General features: G+C 34.1%; 3 protein-coding genes across 3 annotated transcripts; all 3 read left to right on the forward strand.

The window, feature by feature from the left end:
- Positions 1-6769: 6769 nt before the first annotated feature.
- Positions 6770-9036, forward strand: LOC148200157 (glucan endo-1,3-beta-D-glucosidase-like). The gene has a single exon (XM_088111185.1). It carries the CDS (start codon positions 6812-6814, stop codon positions 8792-8794), a length of 1983 nt encoding a protein of 660 aa, XP_087967311.1. The 5' UTR covers positions 6770-6811; the 3' UTR covers positions 8795-9036.
- Positions 9037-11443: 2407 nt separating this feature from the next.
- On the forward strand, positions 11444-15007 carry LOC124845467 (glucan endo-1,3-beta-D-glucosidase-like). Its single transcript, XM_088113700.1, has 2 exons — positions 11444-13316; positions 14415-15007. The coding sequence occupies exons 1-2, from the start codon at positions 11885-11887 to the stop codon at positions 15005-15007; spliced, it is 2025 nt and encodes a 674-aa protein (XP_087969826.1). The 5' UTR covers positions 11444-11884.
- A 6774-nt stretch (positions 15008-21781) lies between these two features.
- Positions 21782-26775, forward strand: LOC148200158 (uncharacterized). Its single transcript, XM_088111623.1, has 6 exons — positions 21782-22236; positions 23552-23674; positions 23749-23919; positions 24291-24372; positions 26117-26181; positions 26345-26775. Exons 1-6 carry the CDS (start codon positions 21961-21963, stop codon positions 26645-26647), a joined length of 1020 nt encoding a protein of 339 aa, XP_087967749.1. The 5' UTR covers positions 21782-21960; the 3' UTR covers positions 26648-26775.
- The last annotated feature ends 335 nt before the right edge of the window (positions 26776-27110 follow it).

The raw sequence follows: 27110 nt of genomic DNA on the forward strand, positions 1-27110 counted from the left end.
AAAGGTGCAGCATTTGATACTGTCCGGCTCCAACTCGAACTGCAACCTTAAATCTCTAAAGCTTTCCACCAAATTGAGTTCTTTCACCATCATAGTTGAAACATGAACTGATTTCCTGCTTAGCGCGTCCGCAACTACGTTAGCCTTTCCCGGATGGTAGAGCAACTCAAATTCATAGTCCTTCAAAAATTCCAACCAACGCCTCTGCCTCATGTTCAACTCCTTTTGATCAAATAAATACTTAAGGCTCTTGTGATCACTGAAAACTTGGAATGTGGATCCGTATAGATAATGCCTCCAAATCTTCAGTGCAAAGACGACCGCTGCCAACTCCAGGTCGTGCGTTAGGTAATTGCGTTCATGAATCTTCAATTGGCGAGACGCGTACGCTACTGCTCGTCTCTCTTGCATCAGCACACAGCCCAACCCTTGGTGAGACGCGTCACAGTAGACTTCAAAGGGCTTGGACGTGTCCGGAATGACTAGTACAGGAGCGCTCGTCAACTTCACTTTCAACTCCTGGAAACGCTCTTCACACAGATCAGTCCATGCGAACGGCTGATCCTTTCTAGTCAATTGGGTAAGTGGAGCCACTATCTTGGCGAATCCCTCTATGAAGCGTCTATAGTAGCCCGCAAGTCCAACAAAACTCCTCACTTCCATAACCGAACGCGGGCTTTTCCAATCCAGTACTGCTCTCACCTTAGCTGGATCCACGGAAATACCTCTAGCCGAGACCACATGGCCCAAAAACTGTACCTCCTTCATCCAAAATTCACACTTGGACAGTTTTGCATACAACTCTTTTTCCCTTAACACGCTCAGCACTGCCCTCAAGTGTTCTTCATGTTCGGCTTGTGTCTTAGAGTAAATGAGGATGTCATCTATAAAAACGACCACGAACTTGTCCAGGTACGGCCGGAAGATGCGGTTCATATAATCCATGAACACTGCAGGAGCGTTCGTCACTCCAAATGGCATCACTACATACTCGTAGTGTCCATAACGAGACCTGAACGCTGTCTTCTGAATGTCGTCCTCTTTCACCCTAATCTGATGATATCCCGAACGTAAGTCTATCTTAGAGAACACCGTTGCCCCATGCAGTTGATCCAACAAGTCATCAATCCTTGGCAACGGGTATTTGTTCTTGATGGTCAGCTTGTTCAATTGCCTGTAATCTATACATAACCGAGAGCTGCCATCCTTCTTCTTTACTAAGAGCACAGGCGCTCCCCATGGTGATACGCTCGGTCTTATGAATTGCTTCTCCATCAACTCTTCAATCTGAGTTTTGAGTTCCACCAACTCTGCAGGCGCCATACGGTAAGGTTGAACTGAGATAGGTGCTGCCGTTGTCACCAAGTCTATGGTGAATTCAACCTCACGAACAGGAGGTAGTCCAGGCACTTCATCCGGAAAGACATCCTAGAATTCGTCTACAACCGTTCGTCCTCCAGTGCATTTGATGGACGAACGCCCAAAACCCTCATTCGCACTTTCTCGGTCTTCATGCGTCATGATCAAGAAACAAGCCGCGCCCTCCATAATGTCTTCTTTCAATTTACCGAGCGTCACATTCAACAACTCTTCATCTTCCTCAGGAAAAATTAACTCTTTAGCTCCACAATCTATGAGAATGCGATTGGTATTTAGCCAATCCATTCCCAGAATTACTTCTAAGTTTTTGAGAGGCAAACAGATGAGATTCACCTTGTACCTACGTCCTTCTACCTCAATAGGACATCTAACACACATGGTAGACGTTCTAACTTCACCCGCAGCTGGTGTTGACACCACCAAATCAAAAGGCATCTCGCTCTCAGCTATCCCCAACTTATCAACGCACGCCTTCGATATGAAGGAGTGTGTTGCCCCCGAATCAAACAATACACAACATTGTATTCCGTATAACAAGCATGTGCTGGTGATAAGTGTACCTGAACTCGCTGCTTCCGCCCCAGTAATTGCATAAACACGCCCAACAGCTTGAGCTCGACCACCTCTACCTTGCTGGTTCCTTCCAGCGTTCGGCGGCCTCATCACAGCGCGACCGCCCATGTTGCACTCATTCTCCAGATGTCCATTTCTTCCACACAGATTGCAGTGCTTCCTTCCAGCTAGTTGAGGGCAGGCATTCCTATAATGTGGCCCTCCACACTGGTAACAAGTAACGTTCCCTTGTCCAGACTGCCCGACAGGAACGATCGCTTGTGATCCGCTTGCTTGAGATGATTGATTAGGACGAGTGTAAGGAGTTCCCCTCTGATTGACATTACTCCTCGAGACGATCGGTCCCCTTACAGTTTGTTGTTTCTTGTGTCGTTCAGCTTCCGCCATGTTCTTCTCCAACACCTTGGCCCTCTCAACCATGGCAGGAAACGTTCTTATGCATAAACTGGAGATCAAAACCTTCAAGTCACTCCGCAGTCCGTTCTCAAACTTACGGCACTGCCATTCTTCATTTGTGGCCGTTGTATTGAATCTGACAAGGTGTTTGAATTTGTTGGTGTATTCTGAAACCGACATACCCCCCTGAACCAACTGTAAAAATTCAACCTCCTTTGCAAAACGGACACTGTCAGGGAAGTACTCTTCATAAAATTTATTTCTGAACACTTCCCAAGTGATAGGACGTCGAGCGTCGGCCAGAATAGCCCTTGCGCTCGCCCACCAGTGGCTCGCTTCTCCAGACAGCAAATATTCAGTGTACGCCAAGCGGTTCTCGTCCGGACACCTCTTGGCATTGAAGATCTTCTCCATGTCTCTTATCCACTGGTCCGCCTCATCAGGGAAGCCCTTACCATTGAATTTAGCCGGGTGATGCTGAAGGAAACTCTCCAAACTCCACTCAGCAGTAGGTTGGGCAGTGTTTGAAGAGGACGCTCCAGGTGTACCTCTAGTGGCAGCGAGGATCTCCATCAACTGTCTCTGTGTGGTTTCAGCGTTGGCACGAGAGGCCTCCAAGCTCTGCATAGCGGTCTGATTTTGCTGCATCAGAGTGGCATTCTGTTCCATCAAAGTCGCATTCTGTTGCTGCAGTCGGTCGATCACCGTTTCCAACAACCTAGCGCTGTTGGACGCATCAGGTTCCGTAGGTTGGGGAGGAGGAGGTAGTCTAGGTGCCATTCGTTCTCTGGATAGCAGAGAAAAACGAGCGTTAGTTACGTTCAAGAGTTAAAATAAAATAACTCATTAAACATACAACAAGCACACAGCAAAAACGCAGTGCACTCATAACCTACAACGTCCTTTAAGAGAACAAAACTGCTCTGATACCACTAATGTAACATCCCAAAATATAATAAATACCATAAATCAGGATTAATTACAATTAACAGTATAATTAACAGTCTTTAACATTAACAGCACACAAGGGTCAAAGCCGAACGGCTGCAGTACAAAATAACGAGCGTATCAAAGTACAGGAAAATAAAACAGAACGAACGGTTTTACAAAAGGATTAACCGAACGTCCAAAACGATCTAACATTTACACCCTAATATCTACGAGCGCTCTAAGGCTCGGCCTTCACTTCAACTTCGACCAGATTAGCATCTTCCAAATTTTCTTCTTCCAGCATTTCTTCAAGAGACGCCCCACCATCTGCTCACATCCACACGGATGGTCATTGCAAGACAAGACGGACGTAGACATACAGGGAAAACACAAATGGAAATGCAAGGGTAAGCTTATAATATTTAATTTATACAATTAACTCATACATTTACATTTCGATTCACACATACAACATATAACTTATCAAAGAATAATCATAGAAATACTTATATAAGACAGACCGTCCGGACTGTATGAACCATGTAGTTATAGGCGTCCTTGCACCCGAGTGGTGTACTAGCCGGGATATACCTAATCAGCTACCACTCGAGGTTAATCCCTCGCCCATAACTAAGCGATGAACGAAGAACCCCCTGCCATTCCCACACATGACTACCCCTTCTACGTGAAGATGAGTAACACGGAATCTCAGGATGGACCAAGCCTGTTTTAACTTATCCATGTTCATACTTTACCAAATTTAGTATTTAATACAACTGAGACGTTCCTCCTTGGAACGCTCGTTCAAATTCCATAATCGTAAAATCACTTGATATAACGTTCGCACTGTAATTTATCATAATTCATAATCAATTTCATATTTAGCTTTAAGAGTACAAAAGAACGAACGTTCAGTCCCTTAAAGAAATAGGACGAACGTTCAAATATAGTACTGGATGGACAGACGTGACTTTCTGTTTGACCAGTTAAATGCACTGACTCAATTTGAAGTATATTGGTAGTGGAAGATTTCAAATAAAAACCTTGGACCAGATTTAATATAAGAAGAATACTCAATAAGACTTAGAAAGTTTCTTTGTATAATTTGGTATATACTGAACTGATGTCAGTATTTGAATGAATATTGAAATATTTGGACGAACGCTATTTACGTTCGTTAAGGAATTTAGATTAAGGACGAACGTTCGATATGAGGCCGAACGCTATCAAGGACGAACGCTCGACATAAGGCCGAACGCTATCAAAGACGAACGCTCGACATAAGGCCGAACGCTATCAAAGACGAACGCTCGACATAAGGCCGAACGCTATCAAAGACGAACGCTCGACATAAGGCCGAACGCTATCAACGACGAACGCTCGACATAAGGCCGAACGCTATCAAAGACGAACGCTCGACATAAGGTCGAACTTTATGTAATTGCAAAGTTTCAAATATTTATATACCGTTGAGCTGAACGAACGCTCAGACATTTCAATGGGGACGCTCGTTCTCGAGCAGAATTCATTCCAAATGAAGAATTCCATTCTAAGTTATTTTAAGGAAAACCGAACGGTCGAAGACCGTACGATGACGAGCGTCATTTATCGCAGGGAATGATATGAATTTCAGATCTTTCAACTTTAACAGAATTTTCCAGATTTAAACTTATACTTGTATAATTCATATGATTTTCAATTTATAACTTTATAACATTCATTCCAGTAACTTCATATTCAACATCAACATACAGATTTATTTCATACACCATAACACCCATTTTTCATACGTATCAAACCAACATGCAGATCAAGCAAAGATCAGAAATCATTTTCCATAACAGTAGTCGTCCATACAGCTCAAACATCATACATTTCATACATGCACATCAGATCATATAATCATACAGTATAAATTAAACATATAAGCTTCCCTTACCTGGATAGCAGTGTACGCCCTAATGCAAAAGCTGGGTTCGTCTCTTACAGCGTTCTACCCTCAACGCCACTAAACACTCTCACTGGATCTAAACACCAAAACCAGAGATGGCTCAGATATAGTCCATGCTTGGACCGAGAACATGTTTTCGTATGAAACCCTAATGGACAACTATTAGCAAAAGGAACTTACCAGTCTTAGAATCAAATTCTGTTCGGTTCAAACGGAAGATCTCAGCTGGACGAACGTTTCTACGGTGCTGGAAAAGGAATCGAAGGAGAAACGTGAGAATTACAGTAGAGAGAAGTTTAGGGTTTCTAGAGAGAAGTTGGAGAAGATGGATGGTTTGGTTTCTGAGGTAGAAGATGAATGGTTCAGGTGAGAGAATTTTTTAGCAAAACTTTGGTTTTGTTAAACTCACGTTCGTTTGAACGAACGTCTCTCACGTTGACACCTGCACACCAACTCTGAATTGGAAACTTCCAACGTGACAAGTGGCGTGCGTGCATGCAGGGATTGGTGCGTTTTTAATGCACTGGTGTGTGGCAGTGTGCGCGTTTCAGAGAATGATGAACGCTCGGTTTCCGTGTACAGCAGAGATGAAATCAGAGTTTGGGAGTGGGTTTTTAATGGTTGAGAAGTGACGTGGCGTGCTTTAATGGTGAGGATGACAGAATTAATTTAGGCTAATTATTAAGGGTCTCACACTTAACATGTTTATGAAAAACTCAACTTCACAATTAATATATAATAAAAGATACGAGTAATATTACAAGAACTATTGATAATTTTAATTATTAAATAAATATCTATTTTTGAGATATTTTTATTAATAAATAATTATGTTTAAATTAATAAATCCGATTATGATATGTTAGGTCGATACTCAATAAAATAAATAAATAGATTGGATGGGATCCAATTAAATTTAATTAAATAAAAAATGATAAGACTTTTCCAAGAATAACTTATTTTGGGTTGCCAGCAAAATTTCAACATGCAATATGATTCATGTGTGTGTTCATAACATGCGTCTATCTGGTTCAAATTGTCCAACTGTGTGCACATAAATCTGCATTTATGTGAGGTAATGTTTTCTTCTCCTTTTTTTTCATCTGAATTTGGTATGTTCCCATTGAGAAACTTCTATTTTGCTTCTTGACAAGGTCACATTCACTCATCTTTCTTCCCAAGTTTCACTTCCTTTGAATCAATCATTCAATACTCTTTACTCACACCCTTCCACCATTCATCACAAATTTAGAATCATTGATCCTCTCTAACATCATCATCAACACACCAAGATAAACATTGCACCTCAACTTGCACCAAAAGACAGTTCACAAAATCAATAAACTATGGTCAACTATCCCCAAAAATCCAAAATCCAAACCCCACTTTCCTACTCATAAGACTTTAATAATTAACCAGGTCGTTGATAGAGTAGCCGCCAATAATGAAAACACACCAACTCTAAGGAACAAGTGCATTCACCTCATGCTCTCCAAAACCCATATATAAATCACACCATTCAAGCATTCATCATCACCACAACACAACCAAACACCAGTTCCACCATCTTCACAAGCAGCAATGGTCAAGCAAAACAAAACTCATTTCATCTTCCCAGAGACACAATCCACTGTTCTTCCTGATCCTTCTCAATTCTTCTCCTCAACCCTTCTCTCAAAACCACTCCCCACAAACTCTTTCTTCCAAAACTTTGTGCTAAAAAATGGTGACCAACCTGAATACATTCATCCTTACCTCATCAAATCCTCTGGCTCTTCCCTCTCTCTCTCATACCCTTCTCGCCAAGTCAGTTCTGCTGTCATATACCAAGTCTTCAATGCTGATCTAACCATCTCATCCAAGCACGGTTCAAGTGGCAAACACCTTATCTCCTCTTACAGTGATCTCAGTGTCACTTTGGATATCCCTTCTTCCAATCTTAGCTTCCTCCTTGTTAGGGGAAGCCCCTTTTTGACTGTTTCTGTCACCCAACCAACCCCTCTTTCCATCACCACCGTCCACGCCATTCTTTCATTCTCTTCAAACAATACTCGCACCAAGTACACCTTTCAGTTCAACAATGGTCAAACGTGGATCCTTTATGCTTCCTCCCCCATCAGTTTGAGCCACACTCTTTCTGAAATCACTTCTGATGCATTTTCTGGCATAGTCCGGATAGCCTTGCTGCCTGATTCTGATTCAAAACACGAGGCGGTTCTTGACAAGTTCAGTTCTTGTTACCCCGTGTCAGGTGAAGCTATATTCAGAGAACCCTTTTGCGTGGAGTATAAGTGGGAGAAGAAAGGCTCAGGGGATTTGCTACTCTTGGCTCACCCTCTCCATGTTCAGCTTCTGTCTAATGAAGACAATGATGTCACTGTTCTTGAAGATTTTAAGTATGGAAGCATTGATGGGGATGTTGTTGGTGTTGTCGGGAATTCATGGGTGTTGCAAACAGATCCCGTGTTTGTAACATGGCAATCAACCAATGGAGTCAAAGAAGAATCCCGTGATGAAGTTGTTTCATCCCTTTCTAATGATGTTGAAGGCCTAAACTCGTCATCAATAACAGAAACAAGGTCCTATTTTTATGGGAAGTTGGTTGCAAGGGCTGCAAGGTTGGCACTGATTGCTGAGGAGTTGCGCTACCCTGATGTGATTCCAAAGGTTATAAAGTTTTTGAAGGAAACCATTGAGCCATGGTTAGAGGGAACTTTCAAAGGGAATGGATTTCTACATGATAAGAAATGGGGTGGCATTATTACACAACAAGGGTCCAATGATGGGGGTGGTGATTTTGGATTTGGTATTTACAATGATCATCACTACCATTTGGGGTACTTCCTTTATGGAATTGCAGTGCTCACTAAGTTTGATCAAGCCTGGGGTAGAAAGTACAAGCCTAAAGCCTATTCCCTTGTGCAAGACTTCATGAACTTGGACACAAAACAAAACTCCAATTACACACGTTTGAGGTGTTTTGACCCTTATGTTCTTCACTCTTGGGCTGGGGGGTTAACTGAGTTCACAGATGGAAGGAACCAAGAGAGCACAAGTGAGGCTGTGTGTGCATATTACTCTGCTGCTTTGATGGGTCTGGCATATGGTGATGCTCATCTTGTTTCCCTTGGATCAACACTGACAGCATTGGAAATTCTGGGGACTAAAATGTGGTGGCATGTGGAAGAGAAAGGGACTTTGTATGAGGAAGAGTTCACACGAGAGAACAGGATCATGGGAGTTCTGTGGTCTAACAAGAGGGACACTGGACTATGGTTTGCTCCTGCAGAGTGGAAAGAGTGTAGGCTTGGCATTCAGCTCTTACCATTGGTGCCTATTTCTGAAGCCATTTTCTCCAATGCTGAGTTTGTGAAGCAGCTTGTGGAGTGGACTTTACCTGCTTTGAATAGGGATGGTGTTGGTGAAGGATGGAAGGGATTTGCGTATGCCCTTGAAGGGATTTATGACAATGAAAGTGCATTGCAGAAGATAAGAAACCTTACAGGTTTTGATGGTGGAAACTCTTTGACTAATCTCTTGTGGTGGATTCACAGCAGAGGATGAATAAGAAGGGTCACTGAACATGAACATGAACATGAACATGAACATTGAACATTGAACATGAAACACTGCTGCTTTGGCTATTGTTATCATTACTACTATTAAGTTTTAAAATACCAATAAGTCGATGATTTCTATGTCATGAAAAAGAAAACATATAATGAAGTTACGACAATATCATACTTTATCACAGGTCTGTTTCTGACAAGCCATTACTATATGAATGATAATATATTTAATTATCAGTGTTGCTTTCATTTTGGTTCAACACTTTGGCATTCATTGTTGTTGACAATAAAGGGATCTATTAAAATTTAAATTGTGTTATTGAATTTCAATGTTAATTATTGTGTTTGACATACAAAACATATAAATTATAATACATGCGATTGTATTATTATATAAATTAGGTTGATAAGTCTATCGATTGAGCTGGATTAGACTTATTTATGTCACTTACCATATAAGTTAAACTAAAACTAATCCCACTCAATTTAGATCATAATTACTTTTATCTTAATAACATACACTTAACTTATTTTTACAACTCTAAATTTTACATAAAAGACTTTATTGAACTTATATCAAATTGCATTCTTTCACTTCTTTTTAAAAATAAAAAATAAAAAAAGTTTTTTATTATATATATATATATATATATATGAAATAATTATTTTTTTATAATAACAGATCTCACATATCTTAGACTCACTTTTTGCATCATTACTTTATAGAGTGTACACCTTGAGTCTCAACTATTTTGAATCAGAATGTAAAGTCAACTAAAAACAATTATAAACAACAAATATGGAAACTTCTTCGAAGTTGATTACAATTTTTTCTCTCAAATAATAATAATAATAATAATAATAATAATAATAATATGATGATGATAAATAAATAAAATATTAATTTATTCTCTGACCCTTTACTAGAACTAGACAATTGGAAAATAGCAATCCAATAACAGCTCTGATCTTAATGCGAGTTTCAGTCAAGGAAATTACGCTAAAATTGTATTTTATTTATACAGAAAGTATCATGAAAAAGAAAGTAAATCTATTTAAAGTTTATAAAAGTCAATATTTAACATACAAAATAGACATGTTTGTAAGATGGCTTTAGGGTGGATTTGTCTTTGTTGATGCACAAGTAAATCTAATTAATATTAAAAAATAAAGCACAAGTTAATGTTATCATTTTATTTATGTGATTAAGTAGTAAAATTTAAAAGTATAAAACTATAATGATAATATTTTATAATATATTTTAAATAAATAATATGAACATGATTAATGTCTTATTATGAATGTATTATCCATTGAGTTGTAAGAAGTTTTATAATTAATTGGAACAATAATTATATTTAATCCTTCTATACATTTTTTTATTATGTTTCTCCCACAATAATTTTACTATTGTAATAAATTTATCTTTAACCATTCAATAAATTTTATTAATATTGCTTTTACTATATTGTAATCAATTTATCTTTAACCATCCAATAAATTTTATTGATATTATTTTTCGAGGATTATGGTTGGATGCTTTTTCAATATCACTCAATAAACCTAATCTACTTACGCGGATTTCGTCTTTCATGGTCTAAAACACTTACAAGTTTTTCAATCTATTTTAAAGTGTTAAATTGCTTATATTGTTGATCAAAGTCACACAAAAAATTTAAATTATCCAATTCTTTCTTAGACTTCAATCAACAATTGGTGCGTTTCTTTATAATAATCATATTTTTTATAATTTTTTTATATTTAGAGATGAAATTATAAACAAGATAAAAAAAATGAAGAAGAAAGTAGATGAAGAAGAGAATAAATATAAAGGTTTTGAATGTAAATTGTAATAAAGTTAATAATCAAAAATAAAATAAGGAGTGACGAAGGAAATCAATAAAAATATTGATCCAAATTGTTACAATCAACACAGGATTTGTCATTTTTATCATATTTTCTACAAGCCAACTCTGCTAGAATCTATTTTCAAAATCCACGTTATATTGTGATAGTTAATCACCATTATCTTTGTAGTGAAAATATAATTAAAAAATATTAATTATTAAATAATAATAAAATATACATTTAAACTATAAAATTGAATGTAGTATTTTTGTATTAATAATGATGTATTTGTCTTTATTATGGAATACACAATTGGTAGGGAAGGCTTTTGATAATTTTGTTTAGCATTTCACTATTTTTACATCTAATAAACTTTTACACCTACTTTACATTCACTCATTCCTTCTTTAATATTTTTTCTTTTACAAATATAAAAGTTTCCTTTTCTAATAACTATATTATTCCTAAAAGTGATTATCAACTAGTTATATTGGATGTAAAAAAATATTTTAAATTTGTTGCTCACAAGTTAAGAAATTATAATATATATATATATATATATATATATATATATAATCATTATAGTTTTTTTTAATGATTTTCAATATGGTTTTAACGTTTTGCATTGAAAGTATTACTAATATATTTTGATGTTTTATAATAGTTTTCAACATCTCATAAAAATGTCATTAGTCAATAGTTCAATATTAATCCTTTTTAACTAGACAAGATATTAAAGTAAACTGAAAAAGGTATTTTTCTGATAAATACTTGGTGCATATTGGTTATGAAGCACTTAAGCAAAACGGCTAAGAAATTAACGTAAGAGAGACACTATGCTCTCATCTCTTTCCTCCTAAGATCCTCTTCCCTTGCTTAAACATCAATGATTAAATCCTCTTTACTCCCACCCTTCCATCATTCAATCTTTAATCCCATCTCTCAACAAACCAAAACAAACCCTTCTCATCAACATTTTGTTGAAATCAATAAACTAAGTTCAACCATCCCACAAGCATAACCAAAATCCCAAAACCCTAACCCCACTCTCCTACTTCTAACAATTTAATAGCAAACCAAGTTGTAGATAGAGTAACTCTAAATGCACAAAAGATTCGTATATAATGGTTACGAAACATTATAAAACCATCACCACCAACAACACAATCACACACCATTCATATATATATATATTGATCAACATAACCCTATCACAAACACAACATTTTCAAAAGCAATGGCTAGCAACCAACACAACACTCCTTACATCTTCCCACAGACAAAATCCACTGTCCTCCCTGACCCCTCCAACTTCTTCTCCTCAAACCTTGTCTCATCTCCACTTCCCACAAACTCTTTCTTCCAAAACTTTGTCCTCAAAAATGGTGACCAACCTGAATACATTCACCCCTACCTCATCAAATCCTCCAACTCTTCACTCTCTCTATCATACCCTTCTCGCACTTCCACTGCTACTAACATATACCAAGTCTTCAACCCTGATCTCACCATCTCCTCTAAGCAAAGTTCATCTGGAAAACACACAATCTCTTCCTTCAGTGATCTCAGTGTCACTTTAGAAATCCCTTCTTCAAACCTGACCTTTTTCCTCGTTAGGGGAAGCCCTTATTTGACAGTCTCAGTAACTCAACCAACCCCTCTTTCCATCACCACCATCCATTCCATTGTCTCCTTGGATTCCACAGAATCCACTTCCTTTCACAAGTTCACCATTAAGTTTAACAATGCCCAAACATGGCTCCTCTATGCTTCCTCGCCAATCAAGTTAACTCACACCACTTCTGAGATCACTTCTGAGGCCTTCTCTGGCACAATCCGCATAGCCCTTCTCCCTAACTCTGATCCACAAAGCGAGGCCATTCTTGACCTGTGCAGTTTCACTTACCCTGTGTCAGGAAATGCTGTGATTAAAGAACCCTTTTGTGTGGAATATGAATGGGAAACAAAAGGGTCTGGTGCATTGCTACTACTAGCACATCCTCTCCATCTTCAGCTTCTCTCTTCTACAGACACTGATGTTGCTGTTCTTGATGACTTTAAGTACACAAGCATAGATGGGGATCTTGTTGGTGTTTTGGGCAAGTCATGGATTCTGAAAACTGATCCAGTTTCAGTGACATGGCATTCTTCAAGGGGTATCAAAGAAGAAAACAAACAGGAAATTGTTTCTGCGCTTGTGAATGATGTTGAGGCCCTAAAAATGGAGACCACTGAATCTTACTATTATGGAAAATACATTGCTAGGGCTGCAAGGCTGGCTCTGATAGCCGAAGAGGTTTTCTTCTATGATGTGATTCCAAAAGTTAGCAAGTTTCTGAAGGACACGGTTGAGTTATGGTTGGATGGAACTTTGAAGGTGAATGGATTCTTGCATGATAACAAATGGGGTGGCATTGTTACGTATAAAGGATCTGATGATGTTTCTGCAGATTTTGGATTTGGGATTTACAATGATCACCAGTACCATCTGGGGTACTTTCTTTATGCCATTGCAGTGCTTGCAAAGATCGATCCAGAATGGGGGAGAAAGTACAAGAACAAAGCCTATTCACTCATGCAAGATATTATGAACTTGGACACACAATCAAACTCCAATTACCCAAAACTGAGGTGCTTTGACCTTTACAAGTTGCACTCTTGGGCTGCAGGTACATAAAATTTAATCAAATAAACTAAGATCAGCTTGTTTCAAACTAAGAAAAAATAAGTAACTTTTATGTGAAATAACTTACTGTTAACTGAAATATAATTACGTTTTCTTTGTTTACTTGATATCAACATTTTATATACCTCAGAGGCCTGTGTATACTATTTAAATGCTCAAGTATTTAAAGTATTTATGAATATCCAAAACAATTAATATAAAAAAAATCTCTTAGATAAACCAAAGATGAACTTTGCTCATTTTATAAATAATTTTAACAAAGAGTAATAGTAGGAAATGGACAGGCCACGGCCACTTGATTAATCTAAAATAAAAGATTATATAAAAACTACTTTTAAAATTGAAGATATATTAATAAACTTAATAATGACTTAACATGTAAATTCTAATATATATATATATATATATATATATATATATATATATATATATATATATATATTTTAATAAATTATTTCTTAACATTTATTATAATAATTTTTATTTTTTATATAATTTTTATTTTATAAAACAGACTACGTGTCAATCTAAGTTAAGTTCATCAGTGGGATAAGTAAGTCAAATAAAAATAATAATTCAATTTGATTTAGGTCAAAACTTTGCAATAATTCCATCATATTAAGTTCATTTTGTAATACTAAGAAATAAAAGAAATTGATAATAATACTACTATGAAAATGTTTTGGTATATCATAAACAATACACATTACATTATTACTTAGAAGTATTAAAAATAATTTATATACCCTTTCTTCCGAAGACATTAATTTAAAAATAAAAATACAACTAAAGCATCCAATAACAATAAATAATTAAAAGTGATTTACATTTCTTTTAATAAAAAGGCCATGTTATAAACATCATTGTCTTGACATCTCATCTAAATTGATACTTCAGTGATCAACCATCATATATGTTCATACATGAAAAGATGTAAAAATAAAAACAGAAAAACAGATATAAAAATATATTTTTTATATTACAATATTATAACTTTCTTTTTATAAATATCATTATCATGTTACGTATAGAATAATCAATTCATGATAGGTTCTTTACTAATCTAATATTTTTGTAACAGGGTTAACAGAGTTTGCTGATGGTAGGAATCATGAGAGTACCAGTCAAGCAGTGAATGCATACTATTCTGCAGCATTGATGGGTATGGCATATGGCGATGTTCAGCTTGTTGCCCTAGGATCAACCTTAACAGCACTGGAAATCCTTGCAGCTCAAACATGGTTTCAAGTGTCAGCGAATGGGAGCATGTACGAGGATGTTTTTACAGAGGAGAACAGGATGATGGGCATTCTGTGGGCCAATAAAAGAGACACCGACCTATGGTTCGCTTCTCACAAGTTGAGAGAGTATAGGCTTGGCATTCACCTCTTGCCCATAGTTCCAATCTCTGACCCACTTTTCTCAGATGTTAACTATGTCATTGAACTTGTAAACTGGGCTTCCATTGATTTGAATAGGGAAGGTGTTGAAGATGCATGGAAAGGCTTTGTTTATGCACTTCAAGCGCTTTATGATAAAGAAGAGGCTTTGAAGAACGTGAAAGGGTTAAAGTCTTTTGATAATGGAAACTCTTTGACCAATCTCTTGTGGTGGATTCATACCAGAGGTGACAAAGAGGATGATGATAATCAACAAGACAAATTTGGCTGTTAGATCATTCATCTTACTGTTATCAAAAATAAAAACTATATGATAAAATATATCATGCATTGTAAAATATTTATACACATATCTGTATGCCTAATATAATACTTATGGGTGAATATATGTATATGCTTTCAATTTATAAATAAAATGTTTAATAACTTTTAGCGTGAGATGCATACTTTTCATTGAAGATGTGGATGCTAATGTGTTACTCCTTTACCGGATATGTATTTTCAAGCTTCTTCGAATGAGTGACTTGTTAATTATAGGTGACTAAATTTGGATAAATAGTTTAAGTGTAAAAGTTTCTTATAATTGCATAAGGATTAATTAGCAAGGATAGTGAGAGAAGCTGTTAGATAGGAAAAGTATGTTAAAAAGAATGGGAGTGGGTAAAAAATAAGTAGTGTAAACATGCTGATAAGCTCTAAGCTTTTGTTCCTTTTTCTTCATGGCTTCTTTTTTGTGTTTAATACACTCCAATTATTTGTTTTTATGTTTTTATATATGGCTTTTTCTCTTCTTGTTTTTACTTATGGTTTCTATTTTTTGTAGAATTTATCCGTTTTCATATATATATATATATATATATATATATATATATATATATATATATATATATATATATAATTTTTGTTAATTTGTTTAATTTAGTTTCTAACATCATTTAAATAATTAATGATAATAAATAATATATTCAAATAATTAACGAATTATAAATAATATATGTCAAGTATTACTTTATGATTTTATTTTTTTATTCTTTTATTTTTTTTTAATTTTATTTTACTTTTTTATTTTTTAAATTTTAAAAATATTGTACATGTATATCAGTATCTTATTTTTAATTTAATTCTTATATTTGTTAATTTTATTTAATTTAATCTCAACTTTTTTAAAATAGAATAAATTAAAACTAAATTTCATTTTTATATAAATGTTATGACGATGTTTTTATTAAAATTTTAATTTCTATTAAATAATTATTATTTAGAGTTAGAGTTGATTTAAAATTCGAATAAAAGTTTTAAAGGTGGAAACTAACATTGGTTTAAAATTAAGTGGTTCAATTTAAAAAAACTGTCATCCAAGACTATATTAATCTATCATAAAATAAAATTGTCAATTTTTTTTGTAAAATTAACTATTTTTAGATTATTTTTTCTTTGTTTTTTATTATAATAATAATTACAACAATTTCTTTTAATATTATAAAATGTGTTAATTTTAATTTTAATTTTTATGTAATATTTTATGTGATTTCTTTTCTTTTTTGAAATTTTAAATCAATGGTGTTAATTATCACTCTTAAGAATTTCATTCTAAATTTAAACCAAATGTAAGTGTAAATAAAAAATATTTAATATAAATATAAATTTTAATAAATATAATATTTATATAAATATGGTACAATTATATAATTAGGTAGTTCAATATTTTATTCATAAAAATATGGTACAATTATAATTATTTCTTTATCGAGAATATTAATTATATTGGCTCACAAAATATGTATATATTCATTACTTAACATTGACAATGTTCAGCAAATATTAGATAGTTTCAAGTTTAGCCTATAAATATATTAGTTGAGGGTGTTATTTTGAATTATCTAGATATTTATATACTTGGTAAAAACTTTCTTAGGTCATACCATGATCCCTACCTTACATATAAATTGTGACTTCCCAAAAAAGACATTCTTATATGGGTTTGATCTTTAAGATCAAACCTAAGACTCCTTTTTAATCGAGAAACCCTTCAACATTTTCATAAAATTTGATGATTATCATAATAATATATATATCATCTAGATAAATTAGTGGAGATAAAATTAAATAAAATAATTAAACAGATGAGTGTATAATTGGAGATAAATTAAATTAAATAAATAAATATTTAAGTAGAAATAAAATAAATAAATAAATAAAACTAAAGTGTAATGTACAACTAAATAAGATAAATATAAGATAAATTAAATAATAATAATTGGAAATATTTTAAAAGGAAGTAAATATATATATTTTTAGGAGATTAAATTTTCTTCTAATCTCTTATTTCAACTTCTATCCCTTTCTTTCTCTTTCTCTTTCTCTTTCTCTTTCTCTTTCTTTTTCTTTTTCTCTCTTTCTTTCTTCTCTCTTCCTCCCCTGACTCACCTTCCCCTTTTCTCTCTTAGTTAAACCAAAATAATAAAAAAATTACATAAATTATCATAAGTAACTTTTATTTCGATTCAACTTTATGCTTTTTAGTTAAACTCCTTTAATTTTCTCTATTTTTTTAGGTTTTTTCTAGTTTGATCCTCATTTTATTAAAATTCCCAATTTAGTCCTAAAAATACTAATTTGAATCAATTACGCCTCTGCCGTTAAATTGGCTTAACGGGCTTAAATTTTTTATGACCTACGTGGTAAATTTTTAGTACGTTGCATTCGTAGAAATTTATACGTGGAATTTCATAACATTAAACATTTTAAAATTAGGGTTTATTGATGGAATTTCTCGGTTTTGCTGTGTGCAGGTTTCATGGCGACGCATGGAAGTGGTTCTTGAGGAAGATGATTCGAATAGTGGCGAATTATTATGGTTGCTGATGGCGATGATTTGCGACGAAGAAGTCGCTATTAGAGGTTTGTTGAGTTAAGACCCTCTTTATCGAAGGCGAAAACTTGATCCCAGTCCTTTCTCTCTGTCTCGCTTTTAGTCTTCACGCTTCGCGTCCCACTCAAAAGATTCGCATAAACGGTCGAACCAGTTTCCAGTCTTGCTCGCTTGTTCTTGACGACTCGAACATATAAAAGTGGCATGGGATCTACGAGGTCGTAAGCGTTGCGACTTCTATCGCTACTCAGAGAATGTAGTTCACCATTGCTCACATTCAGATCCGCACACTTTAAAACTTTGTGGTGCCTTTCATTCCCTTGTTTCCGCTTCTTTGTCTGCACAATTGAAGGATTTGACACCTCCTGTTTTGGAGACTCCATTTCCTCTGGAATCTCCTCCTTTGGCTTTTCAACTGTTGGTTCTTCTTTTAGTGTATTCTCATCTGGCTTATCTTTTTCTGGTTCAACTTCCTTTGTCTCTCCTTCTAAATTCTCGGGCGGCTTCTCCTCTAGCAATGGTGCTGACTTTGCTTTCTGCTCACCTGTGTTTTCTGCTTCCGGTGGGTCATCGACGTACCAAATTTTGAGACCGAGTTCTCCTTTGATATGAGAGAATACACTCCTCTTCTCTAACGGATAGTACGCAACCGTTTCGGAACCAGACTTCACAAACTTCTACCCTTCTTTCACTTTCGGCTGGGGAATCAAACACCCAGATCACTGAAAACGGAAAAAAGTTTCAATCTTTTCAAGTACAATACATTGATCATTCATGTTCAATGCCCTCTCCAGCATGGGTGGCGGTGGCCAAGTCAACTTCACCGCTCTGGTTCTTGTTCAGATTTTAGAAACCCTATTTTTATAATGTTTCTTTTATGAAATGCCACGTATAAAGGTCTCATCATGTCACGTTTAAAAAACTTGCCACGTCAACTTCCAACATCATAAAAAACTTAACCTCGTTAAGCCAATTTAACGACAGGGGCTTAATTGACTCAAATTAGCATTTTTTTTTCTAGGACTAAATTAAGGATTCTAATAAAACGGGAATTGAATTGGGAAAAAACCACAAAAATAGAGACAACTAAAGAAGTTTAACCTTTTTTTACTTTGTCCTATACACGCTTATCTTGATGCTATCTTTCATGATATATTGATTGATGAACTCTTTATTATCATTTATTCACTTAAATAACCCTTTTTCAATTCTCTTTTCATTCTTTTATGTTTCCATATATTCTTCTCTTAATTAAATCATATTAACTTCTTATCCGGATCCACTTAATTGGGATGTTTTTAACAATTGAAAAATTAATGTGGTTACTAATGAATACATTAACAAATTAATTGCAAAAATTACATTAATTAATTTAAAATTTAAGACAAAAATCAATTAAATAATAATTCTTAGAAACCACTTATGAATCTTATTTTAAAAAAATGTGAAATCCACCTATTTTATTTTGTTATTTAAATTCTTTTTATTTATTTTTAATTTTTTTCTTTATTTTGTTTAATTTAATTTAAATTTTTTATCTTTCTATATTGATATATAGCAGCAAACAATGTACCATCCCATTTTAGTAGAATAAAACTACTAAAATAAAACATTATATCGATGATAACTTACTAAAAACTACAAATTACCGATGAAAAAGATTTACACTTGGAGAACAAAACACTATCTATGTTGTTGTTTCACTCTCTCAATCTCACGTTGAAACAACTGAAAAGACGTCTTCCCTAAGCTCACACCATTAAGATGATCATCACAAAAGAGAAAATAACACATAAATAGACAACAAAATAGTAAGGAAAGCTAGATACACGACAACTCATATCACCTTTATAACATAGCTTACATGAATCATTTATATATCATACATCAACCCAAACATCTTAACATGCAAAGACCTAGACTGGCTATTTGGATATTGTATAGAATGTCGAGTTACAGAGGTTCCTACAACGGTGTGGTGGAACAATTGGACTACCCTAAGCTACCACACCAGGTTAGTCTTACAAACTCCCTTTTGTCAATTGGAGAAAGGCCCCTCAGGCTCAAACCTTCTACTATTCTCACGGCATGACTCATCAATCTGTACTTGAGCATGAATGATCATTAGAATGTCAAGATAAACCTCAGCTTAACTCCGACCGTTCATACTATCAATACTTGAAACTACCACCAAGAAGTTCCTCCTTGGAACTCATTTTCACAACTTTGAAACCATTGATATTACTTCACCTTTACATTGAATCCATTTGAAACCATATACATATATCCCTTCACTTTCACATTGCATACTAACATTTAGAAACTAATAATAAAATTGTTTAGGATCATAAAAGAAGAGAGAACCATAGATCATATGTGTACAAGTAAATTTGGTTTATATTAGTAAAAATTTCACATTACTGGTAGTAATAATCGATTAGATTGATAATCTAATATGTTTAGAGAAGCCAGAATTCACATAAACCTAAACAAGGCAAAACTTCCTATTTTAATCGATTATGTAACTAACATAATCAATTAGACTAAAGTGTTTCTTTTAATCGATTAAGTTAGTGTCATAATCGATTAGGCTATAGTGTATGTTTTAATCGATTAAGTTAGTGTCATAGTCAATTGAAACAAAAACTATTGGCTAATCAATTGGTATGACTTTGAACACTTTCCCCACAACTTTGATCCTAGGACCCTATGGACACTGAGAAACCTCAGAAAATGTAAACTCAAATTGACCACATCAAACCAACTTACTACCTTAAATCATACCAACTTCAATTATATCTCTTGTAACACTCAAATTTTGCAACTAATGCTTGAACAAGTCCTAATAGACTTAACAACATCCTACAAATCATCAAAATCAACCTAAAACATTTAATTCAAAATCTCATACCTTAAAACTAGCCAAATTCACTTCAAAATCAACACCTAAACTACCAAAGGTTCCAGCATCAGTTTTCTATCATTATTAAGGTCCAAACCAATTTTGAATTACCCAAAAATAAACTTAAAAACTATAGTTTATATCATATTTACTTCCTTTAGGTTTTCACCTACCAAAACCCCTAAAATACCTTAGAAACTACCTTAATATCATACTGTTTTGACTAATATTTCATTCTAGATATCATATGAGTTCATTTTCTACAATAACAAATTATTAAAGACCTATTAAATTGTCCAAAACCACTATACTTCTTATTAGATCAATATATCAATAATACACTTCTCAAACCTCCTTTTTCTAGACCGAAAGATCTATCCATTTCTCATATCATTCAAGACTTATAACCATTTGATAACTTCAAGCATACATTCAAACCACCATTTCACTTATCAATGTAATTCAACCTAATAATTCTTCACAAATTTCATAGATTTCTACCTTATTACATAACAATTTCAAGTAATTTAACACACCAAGAGTATCATATAAATTTACTCATACAATTCAACACATTATTCCCATTCAATAATAGATTTTGAACAATTTATTAAATAAACATTAGTTAATCTAACTTCTCTTATCTCACAAATTTTCTATCAAGCTCTAGAATTGCACATGCGTTGCTTCCGACTCAAGGAACAATAAATACACTTACGAAACACCGAAAAGAGATCAAGGAGAGTCCTTAAGATCTCTCATCAACAATGAACTCAAAGAAAGATCAGATTACATAAGCGGTGGAAATCTTCATTCATGGACTCAAATAAAGAACGAAGTGCAAAAAAATAGTCGAAACTTACTTGTTCTATTACACAAACTGATGAGATGAGAATATAGACCTTGTTACCGTGATCGTTTAGGCATCTCCTAATCGTTAAAGAGATAACTCAAAAGTTAAAGCTCTTAAAAGAAAAATAAAAAACTCTAGAAAAATAATTTTTAAAAAAATGATAGATTTTAAAATAATAAATTTCATTTATAACAAAATTATTTTTAAATAAACTACCACAACTTCTTCTAAAATGAAAGTTTTACCAACAATACTATTATACTGTTATGGATAAAATATGTGTTAAACATACCGATTAAAGTTTTACCTAGTTAAAAAAAATTGAGTAAAATTCTGTTATTAAAATATATTAAAAAAATTTGTTATTGAATTTTTATAGGCATTTAAATTGTATTACTGTAATATAAATGCTCAAGAAAATCAAAATTTCAAAAACAAGAAAATGGAATTAACGAGCCTGTAAGGAACTAAACCACTACAATTCCTAATTCCCAAATCAACCACCGCAGATCGGAAAAAATGGATGGTGAGTGAAGAAATTGGAAGAGAGAGAAAAAGAGAAAGAGAAACAGAGAGAAAGAAAGAGTAAACTTGTAAGACATGGCTGGGTTACTGGCATGGGCGGTGGGAGGTGGCGCAGGAAAGGAAGCGGAGGACGATTCCATCATCCCAATCCTCTTTTCCGAAGATCAGCAAAGGTATGTAATCGAATTGGATCAGAAGGCGGCTTCTCTCCGCCGTTTGATCCATGATCTACGGCTGAGATTGCCTCCCCAAGACATCTCCCAGAGCCTCCCTCACCTTCACGCCCACTCCCTCGCCTCCAACGCCGCCCTCGCCCTCCAATTGAACTCCCACTCCGCCACGCGCCAACAGGTCCTTAACTACTAACTCTTAATTACATTTCACTCTCTCATCCAAATTCCCTAACAGTTGCAAATACTATTGTGTTATTATGCTAGAGAAGAATTCTAGCAGCATCTCTCCATGCCGACAGTGCTTGGTTTGGGATAACTGCAAAAATTTTATTAATTCAATATTGGATTGTTATTATTATTACATGTACAATTGATTATGTTGTTGTAATAGGTTGTATTCAGAATCAATTTTTGTTGCGACGTGTTAATTAATTTCATTTGGAAACTAAATGTAAATCTGTTTTTATATTGGAGAAAGAGTATATATATGAAGCTGAAAGGGAAAAGGAAATAATTATAGAAAAAAACTTATCTTTTCAGAAAAAAGAAAGTTTTTTACACACTTAGACTATTTTCCTAAATATAAAGACTTCTTTTTTTATCCATAAAATAGCTTAAATTGGCAAAAATAATATTTGCCAGGCATGCTCTCAATAAGTGAGAAATGAAATCTAGTAAAAATATTATTTTTCAATAAAATTCACCTGATAGTAAAGAGAGTGTTGTTGGCATTCTTCCGTGTTAGGGATTAATCCAGCTGAGCCTATAGCACAATCTTTGACTGGAATTAAAAAATATAGGTTAGGTCAGGGTTACACTTTGTGTTTATTGAACAGAATTGATTTCCAAAGTTATACAATTTGGAAGAGTTGTATTTCAACTACACCTGTTGAATCTCTTGAGTTTTCTTCCATTCACAATTGGTTCCCTCCGTCTTGATCCTCTCTAATTGTAAGTCGTTGACTTGCCCAGAATGAAAAGACAATATGTTCATTACCTTGTAAGAGCAAGAAGAAATGTTAGGAATACTCTTTGACATACTCTTTTGAACATGCTGTCTCTTATGGAAAATATATAATTCTTTGGGGTCCTGGTCTTAGTTAATGAATATTTTCCCTGATTCTGTAGTTAGCAATAAATATAATCCAATGTGTTAGAAAGAACATGCTTAAGAGTCTGTTCTTAGCAGTACTCTAAAAACAATAACTTACACCTTGAATTACAAGCGCAACTATCAAATATTCTGCGTTTTCCTGCTGGTTGTAACACTGTATTTATTCGGTTGCATGTATGCCATGTTGGTGAATTCAGCTAATAATCAGATGAAATCTAGATGAGGGGACTAAATTGTAAAAAGAAGAAAACTTGATGGACTCAGCCGGCAGCTGAAACTTGTGAAAGTGAAAGCACACATTTGCAGTACTTGGGAACTGAAATGATATTAACCTAAAATACTGCTACAGTACAACTAATGATGATGATTTTTATTGCAGGCCCAACTTAGAGAGGTGACATTGAAGGAAGAGAATGCAGCATATGAAAATGCAATATCCGATTTTGAGAATAAAATAAAAGAGAAATTACAAGAGGCTGATTTACTAAGGACAAAGTTGCAGGTTATGATTGTGAATTGATTGTGATTTGTCAGGTTGAGTTTGATTCAATTGATTTTTTATCTATTGTGTTACAGGAGATGGATGAGACTGAGAAGAAACTCAAAGCTGAGCTGGACAATATAAAGCAGCAAGCATCTGATGGTTGGGACGAAATGAAGGCAAAATCTAAAGCTGGATTTGATGCAGATGCAGAAGCATCGAGATCAGCTTTACTAGATGAATTGGAAGAGAAGAAGAAGCAGTTGGTTCGTTAATAACAGACTCTTATGTGCTCACCTTAACATTTTATTTTTTTATAGTGGATAGATAAATATGAAATAAACAATGGTGATCATGCTAATTACTATTCCTATCATTTCAAAGACTATATGATCTATGCTATATATTTTAGGTGTAGCTTAACTACTTACGTTGATACTTTACCAAATTGAGAGTTTTATTTTTCATATGTTGTCAATAGAAAGATGTTATATTATCCATCAGTTAAAAATTACACTGGATATGACTTGTTACTAAGGATAAATACAAAAGTCAACATCCTTAACATGTATGATAATCTATGATTGGATGATATATAGTTAAATTCACCAAATCAATGACCCTCATTTCATTTCAGAGTTCGATGGAGGATGCTGTGAAACAGTTGGAGAAGAAATGGGCAAAAGTGCAGGAAAATGCACTTAAACAACCTTCCCCAGGTATGGTATCTTATCATATATCGAACTCAAAATTCAAATTGGAAGTATGAGTGTCCTGGATGGGCTTTATATGGCCTTAAGCTCTTCAACTACAATGGCTAGCTATTGTTGTGTAGTTTTCCCAAATTTCCTATCATCAATCTGTTAGTTTAAAGGGGCTGAGTTCAAGAGAGATGATCAATTGAAGAATCTCAAATTTTCACAAAACTTAGAATGAGATCGTTATTAAAATAATTTATTACAGGATTTAGTTGCTTTTAATTTTATGTACAGAAACTAAACCCAATAAAGTCAAGAACCACACAATAAGGAGAGAGAAAGATGTACACAATAAACTTTTATACCAGTTCACTTTTATCCAAGAGCTACATCAAGTTGTTCAGCCACACCTGTCAAGAAACCAAATATCGAAACCTACAAGTTACTACTCTATACCTGGAAACTCTATCCCGAGACAGACTATAGACCCAAAAATGAATTGAGAAAGGGAAAACAATATCAACTGAACAAAATCAGCCCAACAAAAAGGAATAAACAGTGATATTTATTAAAGCCCAATTATGTTAGTATGTTTATCTTATATTATTCCTTTTTCCATATTTATGTTTGTTAATGTTTTTAATCTAAAAGCATAAGCATGCCCTTTATTATCTTTTTCTTCTTTTTATTCCTTGTGTTTTGTGTATTCGTATTGCTTTTTTGCTGGAGGTGGTATTATATAGTTTTGTACTTTGTTTGTGCATAGGTCATGCACCACCATTGAATTTGACCACACGTAGAAAAGATATTATAAACTTATTTCTTGTAAGAAATGTTGCAAGCCATCGTTGTAAATGCAGAGGACCAAAAACTTCTTTGAATGATTAAGTCCATCATGATGATGACATTAAAAACATAGAATAGGACTGGGTTAGGTGATTTCCTGTATGTTAGTCTTAAGATTGAAACTGTAAGATAATTCTAGAGGGCTTGATTGATCCCTCTCATAATCTTCTATTTATAAAAATAAATTGATACAAGAGTACATGATAATTAGGGTAACCTTAGACACAATATAATCATGATAGGGTAACTTAGACACAATATAATCATGATAAATAGGGTAACCTAGACACAATATAATCATGATAAATAGGATAATCCTAAACACAATATAATCATGATAAATAGGGTAACCCTAGACATAATATAATCATGATAAATAGGGTAAATATTCTAACAGTTAGATTCTCTTCAAACATTTATTCATATGTATAAATGAGTTATGTGAACTTGTTGTATATTCATAATAAATTTGTACTGATATGGGTATATACTGCCACCGCATTGCTGACGTAGTAATGTTTTCAAAATGATGATACAAAAATCTGATTGGATTTTTTAAGAGTTTCTCCTTACTGGTGTCAAGAGGCTGGGTTTTTCATTAGGTTTGATGTATTTTATATTTTCTAGCCTCTGTTGTTTCCATTGTAGCTTTAGGAAGATTCATGATACTCCTGTTTGTATTTTTTTTAATGACTTCTTTTATCATCAAGAGAAAATAAAGAACTTTAGTTGGGTTGTTTCATCTCTGAATAACATTAGATACTACTTCTTGCTCTTAGTAATCCACTAACCATATCGGGACATAAATATTCCTTTTATTGCTTTTGTTGTGTTAAGTCTCCTTGTGCTTTTGTGCACTTGGAAGCATCTTGAATGAGTGCATGTATTTTTTTGGCTCTTAAACGTTCTTGTTCTGCAGCACAAAGAGAGAAGACATTGGATAAACAACTTCATGGTCTAATTGAGCAACTGGCTGCTAAACAGGTCCTTTTTATACTTCATAGTACATGATTTACAAATTTCTCCTTCCTTCTCTAGTTTTTACTAGAGAAAAATTAATTGACAATGGCTAGTTGATAACGGTTTGATAGATTATTTGGATCTATCTGAAAATGTTTAACCAAGTGCCTTATTCCCATACCTTCAGGCGCAAGCTGAGGGCTTACTGGGTGACATTCATTTGAAAGAGATGGAACTGGAAAGATTGAATGGGCTATGGCGGCAAACAGAAAACAGCAATTTGGAGGCAAACACTGCTGCTAGGTATCGTTTCAGTAAAAGCTCCTCAGATAAGTTACACAGTATGTCAGATTATGAAGACCATCAAAGGCTTCCTTATCACTCTGCTGGCAGATCTGAAACCCAGCAGAGGCTTATGCTATTCAGGTCTGCATTTGTGCTCTATATTTTAGCTTTACATATATTGGTCTTTATCAGGATATCATTTTAACTAGTATTGATTGACACAGTAAGATGACATGTTAATTTTTACTCTGCATGTTTGAATCTGTTTGTACTCGTTAGATATCCCTTGCACATATATACATAAGTCTGTATAAATGTTTTTTTTTTCGTTCATGCTTTAAAGTTTGATAAAAATTAGGCGTCTATGCGTACAGTAACTAGTTGAAGCAGAGGAAATTACCAGAAAATGCAATTTTTGCAGCAGAATATGTTCTGAATATAAGTAACCTATGATGTAATAGCTACGTTAAACTAGATCTAATTTGATTTACTATTGACAAAAGATAGCGTTCTTAAAAAAGTTATTTCAAATGATTGTTACCAAGTGCCCAAAATCTGTTCAGATTTACTCATTATTCAAATATATTTCATTAAACTAAGGTTATGAACACAAAGACATAAATTTTTTTCAGCATATCTATATAAATGAATTAAAGAAGTGATTTTTT

Source organism: Vigna umbellata, chromosome 4 (genome assembly GCF_029865625.1).
Source record: "Vigna umbellata cultivar VRB3 chromosome 4, Vumbellata_1.0, whole genome shotgun sequence".
Lineage (NCBI taxonomy): Eukaryota > Viridiplantae > Streptophyta > Magnoliopsida > Fabales > Fabaceae > Vigna > Vigna umbellata.

Excerpts from the sequence above, each read along its gene's own strand:
- LOC148200157 (XM_088111185.1), top strand. The coding sequence starts at position 6,812 with ATGGTCAAGCAAAACAAAACTCATTTCATCTTCCCAGAGACACAATCC.
- LOC124845467 (XM_088113700.1), top strand. The coding sequence starts at position 11,885 with ATGGCTAGCAACCAACACAACACTCCTTACATCTTCCCACAGACAAAA. Across the intron at positions 13,317-14,414 it reads GTTGCACTCTTGGGCTGCAG|GGTTAACAGAGTTTGCTGAT; the intron begins GTACATAAAATT and ends TTTTTGTAACAG.
- LOC148200158 (XM_088111623.1), top strand. The coding sequence starts at position 21,961 with ATGGCTGGGTTACTGGCATGGGCGGTGGGAGGTGGCGCAGGAAAGGAA. Across the intron at positions 23,675-23,748 it reads TACTAAGGACAAAGTTGCAG|GAGATGGATGAGACTGAGAA; the intron begins GTTATGATTGTG and ends ATTGTGTTACAG. Across the intron at positions 23,920-24,290 it reads AAGAGAAGAAGAAGCAGTTG|AGTTCGATGGAGGATGCTGT; the intron begins GTTCGTTAATAA and ends ATTTCATTTCAG.